An 8,393-nucleotide genomic window follows, 5' to 3' on the forward strand; every position below is an offset into this window, starting at 1 on the left:
TTTTGTGTTCTAACTCTTCCTATCTTTTGTGATACTTGTAAACTCAAGAATACAGTATTTTGTACTAAGAACTAAAAAGGCTTAGAAACAGATGATGTAGTTGCATGCTTTGAATGTTCTTGTGCTTCTTTCTTTATAACTTGATGAGTCTTTTATTTCCTTGTCTTCTGGATTGTATTACAACAATTCTAGGGGTCCTTTCCTTGTGAGGCATATGCATCTAAGAGAAAGACCCATGGGTTGCCTCATGAATCTAGCTTGAAATGGTAGTTAGATTCATCCTTAATCTTGTCGGGTTGCTTCCTTCATTCCTCCTTGATTTGAGCTTCTGCAGAATTTTCTGGATTTGATCTCTGGCCTTGATTAGCTCTCTTCCCATTCTCGCGTGCTTGAGAATCTTTGACAAGGCTAACTAATCACTTTCCTTCTTTGTTCTTTGACCGATTCATTCATTTTCCATGTAAAGTAAAGTTCAAAATACATAGCCGTTGAGTAGGATCTTCTTTCCAAATATGCATACAAAGATATGTATCTTCTTTCCAAATTTGCATACAAAGATATGTCATTAGTCAAGGCTTCTTTTAGATTATTGATCATTATTAAAATTCTAAATTTAACAACTTTGTCGTTGCTCCAGGTCTCCGGTCAGAAACCTTACAGAAGTAACCGTAATAAATAAATATGTACACGTTCCATCTTGACTCTTATTTATCTAAATTGTTACTTGAATGAGTAAAAATTCTGTCGTGGTCGGAAATTAACAATGTCCAAAGCGACACGATATGAATGGAACTGTAAGGAGTAAATTACATTTGAGCTTCTATTAAATGAAGATTATAGAAACCAACTAACTGTAGTAGTATTAAAAACAGGAATTATAACTCTTTCCTGAAGAGAGTTATAACATCTACAACATTAGCAAGTTTCAAAATTAATAGGCAGGTAGGGTCTGTCTATTCCCCTTACCTTTTTTTTTTTTCCCCCGGAGGTGACTATCCCCCTTTATTTAAAAAAAAATAGCAATGTTAAATAAATTAGATGTTTAGATGAAGAGATGGATGTGTGGAGACTATCTTACAGGGTTCAAGAACCCAGTATATCTTTGTGAAATATTTTTTTCACGAGCATAAAATATGTGAAAAAATCTTTAAAATTCTAATAATAAATAATAAATTCTTAACTCATGATCTATCATTTTCAAAAATTACAATAAGTTTAGTATTAACGAACTTTAAAGTTGAATTAATTAAAGTTAAATCTCGAATCCATTAAAATTAAATCTTGAATCTTCCTCAGCTTAGATGCATTGTTAAGACCAGCCAGTACCTTTCTGTTGAGTAATCAACTGCAACGGTCCTTTGATCTTCGACCAATATTTCGTGAATGAATATATGATAGTTGAGCAAATTGGAGAAAATAAAAGAAAACAAACGGGTAGAATACGAAGAAAACAAATAAAGTTGGAGAAATAAATATATCATCCGCAATGTATAAACTAATTTAGGATCCTTTTCGCATTATTTTTCTAGAAGGATTTAAACCAATATTTCCATTATATATACAGTATATGAATAGCGCCTTTACGGTTCACAAAATTGCACCCCTTATCCCTAAGTGATTGGTCTTTAAATATTGTTTCTATTTTTTATTTTGTTACAACAATAAGCTTCTTCTTCACCAAGAACATCATAGTTTTCAGTTTGAAAGCTTTAAATTCTTTTTTGGGGGTAGGAAATGAAAGTTAATGACAGATATTGTTAAAATTATTTGAATATTGATAATTTATGATTAAATATTTTAAATATTGATCTAGTGATTTACTTTAAAAATTTCAAAACTTCATTGTTGGTCCTTAAAAAGTGTTGAAGAAATTGGAGATTCGATATTTGTCGTGTTGGTATTTGGACATTTTATTTCAAATTTGACATCATTTGGAGCAGATTTGGGTTGGTTTGATCGAAATTGAAATTGCAATTTCAAAGAATACTTTGTTGTACAATACAAAAAATTATGCCGATTAGCTAGACTTTGATAAATAATTTAGCAGATATGTCACCTACAGATAATACAAAGTCATGCAAATCTGTTAGATTTTGATGAATAATTGAACAATCACAAAATCATACCAACTGGGTAGAGTTTGTGAACAATCTAACAAATAGGTGGAATGCAACTAACACAAATATTACTATAAAAGAATTAGGGATATACAAATTTTGTAGCTAAACACAAAATTTATCGCTAATTAATCCTATTTAGCGACAGATTAGCGATAACTTATCAAGAAATGTTGTTAGTTATGAGCTATTTAGCGATAGATAAACGATGAAGTTCGTAACTAATTCTATTTTTTTAGTAGTAAAAGTCATGTCAATATGGTAGAATTTGGTGAATAGTTGAACAATCACAAAGTTATGCCAACTCGATAGAGTTTATGAGCAATTAACAATATTAATAAAGTAAATATAGCATAAAACTCACCAATTCGATAGAAAAATCCCTGACAAGCAATGAGTGTGTGGGTGTGTGCAGGGGGAGTCATTTTCTAACTACTTAAAAAAAAAAAAGGGACAATATTTAAAGATTAGTCTTTTAAAGGGCCATTTGAGTCAATCACCCCTTTAGGTTTATGGAATAATTTGGTAATATTGGTTTTAACTTGTAAGTGGAGTGGAATTCTGTTGTTCCACCCGGCCCAATCGGGCACAGTCCAACTCAATGCGAACCATAACTAGTTAACTACCCCTTTTAACAATTGAGAATCTCACCCAACTACATATTCTATTCAATGAACTCCTGATTAAGATATACTCCTATTTCCTATTAAACAAAATCTAATGACTTTTTACCTCATCCAAAAATCAAGATTATTAGGATTTTGCTAAAGAGCTCAACTTGCTCTAGGATTTCATTAATAGTACTAATTAAACATCCAATAAGCCCCCTTAACTCTCTTATATGACACATATACTGACGTGTATAAGATTGCACAAAATTATTTAGTATTTTTTTATTTATCTTTTTCGTCTTGTTGCTCAAATAAATCATGAGTTTAACTTAAATACACATGATAATATAAATGATAATTGCATGTAACTATCCTTAGGTTCAATTTTATCACTATCAGTATATAAATTAATTTTCTTAGTAGTCTCCACACGCACCAAGCATATAACGATACACACACATACACTATATATATGCATGTGTCCCACTTCCATTACTGCTCAAACTCTCATTGTGTCCGGTATATATAGAGTGAATTCTCTTGAATCCAATTCAATTCATTCATTTATTGATCACCTCCTCTCCTCTTCTTGCTTCTTCTCTTCCTATGAACAAAAGGAATGTGTAGAAACATTTAACACCACATCTATATCTATACCTTAATTCCTACCCACATCTTTCTAATTAATTAACTCCCTCTCTCTTTGTGTGGTGTCTCTATTTGATTGAATGAATGCTGATTTTAACTCTTAATTCATTCACACAAAGTGGATAAGTATCTCCTAATTCGCTCCACTTCTTTAGGGGCTCAGTCTCCTAATTTTTCTGGATAATATTTGAGACTTAGTCTCACTCACAAGTGTTTTTTAGCTCTCAAATCTTCTTTTACCACCACCAACACGTTGTATTGACCAATGGGTATCCTCAATTTTAGCTGTTTTCCCTATATTCCGCAATTCTTGAAATAGAACAAAAGGAAGAAAAACCAAGAAACAGTTAGATATAGTTACTCACTCAAAATCTATTAATATCCTCATCCTTTGTTTAACTACTACTTGTGTTACCTAGTGTGTTTCATGGACTACTTGAGAGAAATAGAAGGTAAAAGATCTCATGATCCTTATTTCATGAACAAAATGAAGAGTTGTGTATTTGTTAAGGGGCCAGTTATTGTAGGAGCAGGGCCTTCTGGATTAGCGGCTGCAGCATGTTTAAAAGAAAAGGGAATTCCAAGTCTGGTATTAGAGAGATCTAATTGCATAGCTTCTTTATGGCAACTCAAGACTTATGATCGTCTTCGTCTTCATTTGCCTAAGCAATTCTGTGAACTACCACTCATGTCATTTCCTATTGATTTCCCTACTTACCCTACAAAGCAACAGTTTATTAAGTACTTGGAACACTATGCCAAGACGTTTGATATTAGGCCTGTTTTTAATCAATCCGTGGTATGTGCTAATTATGACCGGAATCTCGGGTTTTGGAGAGTAAAGACAGAAACAAGGACGACGACGACGACAACAACAACGGAGTATGTTAGCCGATGGTTGATCGTGGCGACGGGGGAGAATGCGGAGGCAGTGGTACCTAGAATTGAAGGAATGGAGGAATTTGGAGGGAGTATAATGCATACAAGCTTGTATAAAAGTGGGGAGATATTTAGAGGGAAAAAAGTGTTGGTAGTTGGATGTGGGAATTCAGGAATGGAGGTGTGTTTGGATCTGTGTAATCATGATGCAAGCCCTTCACTTGTGGTCAGAGATACTGTAAGTAAACACTCATACTCTTATTCATTCTTTTCTTTTCCTTAGCACTCTCTAAAAGGGAAATAAAAAGAGAAAAGAAAAAGAGAAACAACAAAGCCTACCCTTTATTTTTTTTTTGGGACATATTAAAGCAAATCGATTACAAACTTTTTTATTTTTGTCTCATCAACTCTTTGAAAAATGTTGATGCAAAATAAGGGGAAACATGGTTTTCATTTCTTAACTTTCTGTCAATCTTATTTTAGGAAAAGCTAAACCGCCGCTAGTTTTTATTTTTCTTCAGAATCTTTCTTTTTGAAAAATTCTCCATTTTAGACAGTACATGTTTAATCTTGAAAAGCTTCCTATTATTGTGGAAACAATGAGAAACCCTAGTTTAGTACCCCTACTATTTTCTCGTGGAGTTTGCCGTCCAAATGATCCCATTTTTTCAATTAAAATAAAATGAAATTCTCATCTGTTGCCAGTTCTGAAAGTTAAAAGTTGGAAGTGAGTTCAAGTTCCAACAATATATGATTTGTAAAGCTGGTGATTTAAGTAAAAAGAACAAGAAAAGAAAATCTTGGTTGTGTATTTTTCACTTTCTTGGAACTGCCAGGCATGCGCAATATTGGTGGGATTTTTGTTTTCCATAATAAATAAAAATAATTGATTCCAGTAAATTCATCACTGGCACAAAGGAAGCTTTTCTTAGCAACCTACCTAAAAGTGAAAAGTCCAGTTATTGGCCATTCCTCCAGAATGGCAAGTTGAAGTTCCCATCAATATAATTCATTCATCATCTTTTAACACTATCTCCCAACTTTAATTATGCTTTATTTTCTGTAATTTAACCTTTTTCTATTTTTAACTTTTTATACAATTAGTTTTTGACTTTAGTCTTTATTTTTGAAACATTTTAGGTGCACGTCCTACCACGAGAGATGCTGGGGAAATCAACTTTTGGGCTATCGATGTGGTTACTAAAGTGGTTGCCCATACGACTTGTTGATCGATTTCTGTTGATTATATCTCGGTTATTGCTCGGCGACACAGCTCGACTCGGCTTGGATCGGCCTGAAATTGGACCCTTAGAGCTAAAAAACTTGTCCGGAAAAACACCGGTACTCGACGTTGGGACACTAGCTAAGATTAAAAGCGGAGACATTAGGGTACGTTACTATTTGTCTATGCATTTTGATAAAGAAATATCATGGATTATGTATCAAATCACCTTTTTTCAGTACTTTGTTTGACCTTTTATTTTTATTTTTAATGTTTGTTGGGATCCATCCCATGATCTTTAGGTTTTTCAATCATTGCAAAATATTCCACAAACAGTGAGACAAATTCTCCAGCTTTGCCCCAACAATTCACTTATCAAATACTTTACTTACCTATCCTACTAGCACCATTTCAAATTAATTACCCGTCCCCCTACCCTTATCAATGAACTTAATTAGGTTGTAATGGACTTTGGAATTAATCAAATAAATAGGACTTTAACCCTATATATGATCATGTTATATATGTTATTAAAATTTTCTTATTTACAAATGTGTAGGTATGTCCTGGAATTAGGGCATTGAAATATCAAAAGGTGGAATTTGAGAATGGGCAAACGGAAAATTTTGATGCAATAATCTTGGCAACTGGTTACAAAAGCAATGTGCCCTCTTGGCTAAAGGTAGTCACTTTAATTAGTTTTCTTGATTGTTAGGGATGTGTTCAAAGAAGTCACAATAGAGAAAATTAAAGGGTTTTGTTTTGTTTGGTTGCCAGGAAAGAGAGATGTTCTCAGAGAAAGATGGTCTACCAAAAAGGCCATTTCCCAATGGGTGGAAAGGAGAGTGTGGGCTTTATGCAGTGGGGTTCACTAAACGTGGTTTGCTTGGTGCTTCCATGGATGCCAAGAAAATTGCACAAGACATTCACACTTTTTGGCTAAAAATATAAAAAATGTTGACTACAAAAGAAAGATTACTAGTGTTGGTACCTAAACAAGTTTTCGAACGACAAGGTGAAAGAGGAAAAGAAGATCAACAACTGCCTTGGTTTTGTGGGGATTCATTCATCATCAAAATCTAGTGTATACATCTTGTACATTTTTTTGCCAATTTTCTCTTATTAATTATTAGGTATGCCATTCTTAGGTGGCAAAAAGAAGAGCTAGGCTTTTTTCTTTCTTTCTTTCTTGGTTTGGTTATATGAGTGTTAGATTGCTAATATTCACATGGGTTTTTTGGTTTATGACAACACAACAAAAAAAAGATTATTTTTCTATTTTCCCTCCTTTTATTGTTATTGGTAGAATTGTGAGGTTCGTGAGTTTCCAAATAGGATTTTGGTGTTGTAGGGAGAGGAAATGTAGAGGGAGTATATAATTAAATATGATGGCGAAATTTACGTACCAAAATTCCTAATGATCAGAGACCTGTTCACCATCTTTATGAGTTTCTGCCAATTCTGCTCTGTTGATATGATTTCCCTACTCCAACTAGTAGTTAGGACCACTTGGTTTAATTGATTGATCTGCTTCTACAAAATCTAATTCAAGAAAGATACAAATAAAAACTGAATGATTGAAAAAAAATATTGATCAATCACAATTCTGATGAAAAATTCCTCAAAAAGTTAAGAATTAGTATAGTACAATTATTCCATTAATTTGTCTGGAAAAGCATGATATTTATTTTGTATGAATAGAATAATGAGCCATGATCATGAAAAATAAATAATATTCTCCCTCTCTCTCTCTTTCTTTTTTCCTAATTGAATTTTTTAAAAACATTGTTACAAGTCACATGTATTTCCTTTTCAAATATAATAAACAATATAATGGACCTTTTGCAATCCTCAAATCATATTGAAATGGTCCCCTATTCGTAAGTAAAGACCTTTTGATACAGAATTGAGAACAAAGCAACATATAATTTGCTGATTAGTTGCTTTCAGAATACGCCTTAATTTTTGTTAATTTGTAAATTAAAACAATCACACTATAATTCAAAATTCAAATTTGGCAATCCTTTCACGGTCATAGAATAGGGCTAAGACCTTATGCCTCATGAAAAAGTAATAATATTACCATCATATTAGCTGAAGTAAAATTTTGACGAAGTGGTGTCACGTGATATCGCTTCCTCGGATTTTTTATTATATATATATATATATATATATATATATATATATATATATATATATATATATATATATATATATATATATACACACACACACACACACACACACACGACACGTTACTTTTTCAAATATTGACATTGCTTATTAAAAATCTTGCTTATATGCTATTAGTGGTATTTATTATTAATGAAAAGAACGAAATTCAAAACGAGGTAGCTAATTATGCAAAAGCAATTTTATGACAAAAGAAAAAAAAAGAATAACTACCCATTTGGACATGAATTGTGGCTATTTTTTTTTTTATAAAAAATAATAATTAAAAACATGTTTGTTCATGAAATTTGATTAGTTTTTGAAAAAAAAAAATTTAAAATTCCCAAATCCTGGTTTAGGACAGTTTTTGGGTGAAATTTTTTCTTTCACTCACAAAACTTCAACTTTTTTCAAATAAAATACGTGTCGAAACACAACCCCAACTTCCAAAAACTAATTTTCAACACAATTTCAAATATTATTTTTTCAAGTTTCAAATATATGTCCCTAAATAAAAATCTGCAGATCATGATAAAGAGAAGTACAAGATTTTGAAGAATCAGGATCAAAGTAAATAAACCTGGGGGGGGGGGGTTGCAAATAAATTAAACTCGGTAAATACTTAAGCTTCCTTTCGGTTAGTTTGAATCCCAAATTCAGAATATCTATTCATTCATCAATCATAATGAAATAAAAAACAAAATAGACATTTATTGGTAGAATCTTCTTTCTTCATCTAATTGT

The 8,393-nt window shown here is 32.2% G+C and overlaps 1 protein-coding gene across 1 annotated transcript; it reads left to right on the top strand.

Moving 5' to 3' along the window:
* Positions 1 to 3,248: 3,248 nt before the first annotated feature.
* On the top strand, positions 3,249 to 6,720 carry LOC107791151 (indole-3-pyruvate monooxygenase YUCCA6). Its single transcript, XM_016613165.2, has 4 exons — positions 3,249 to 4,493; positions 5,396 to 5,644; positions 6,037 to 6,159; positions 6,255 to 6,720. Exons 1-4 carry the CDS (start codon positions 3,804 to 3,806, stop codon positions 6,426 to 6,428), a joined length of 1,236 nt encoding a protein of 411 aa, XP_016468651.2. The 5' UTR covers positions 3,249 to 3,803; the 3' UTR covers positions 6,429 to 6,720.
* The last annotated feature ends 1,673 nt before the right edge of the window (positions 6,721 to 8,393 follow it).

Source organism: Nicotiana tabacum, chromosome 23 (assembly GCF_000715075.1).
Source record: "Nicotiana tabacum cultivar K326 chromosome 23, ASM71507v2, whole genome shotgun sequence".
In the NCBI taxonomy this organism is placed as follows: domain Eukaryota; kingdom Viridiplantae; phylum Streptophyta; class Magnoliopsida; order Solanales; family Solanaceae; genus Nicotiana; species Nicotiana tabacum.

Bases quoted from the DNA above. Each gene is read 5' to 3' on its own strand.
- LOC107791151 (XM_016613165.2), top strand. From the start codon at position 3,804: ATGGACTACTTGAGAGAAATAGAAGGTAAAAGATCTCATGATCCTTAT. The intron at 4,494-5,395 runs GTAAGTAAACAC...GAAACATTTTAG, and splicing joins CACTTGTGGTCAGAGATACT to GTGCACGTCCTACCACGAGA. The intron at 5,645-6,036 runs GTACGTTACTAT...ACAAATGTGTAG, and splicing joins TTAAAAGCGGAGACATTAGG to GTATGTCCTGGAATTAGGGC.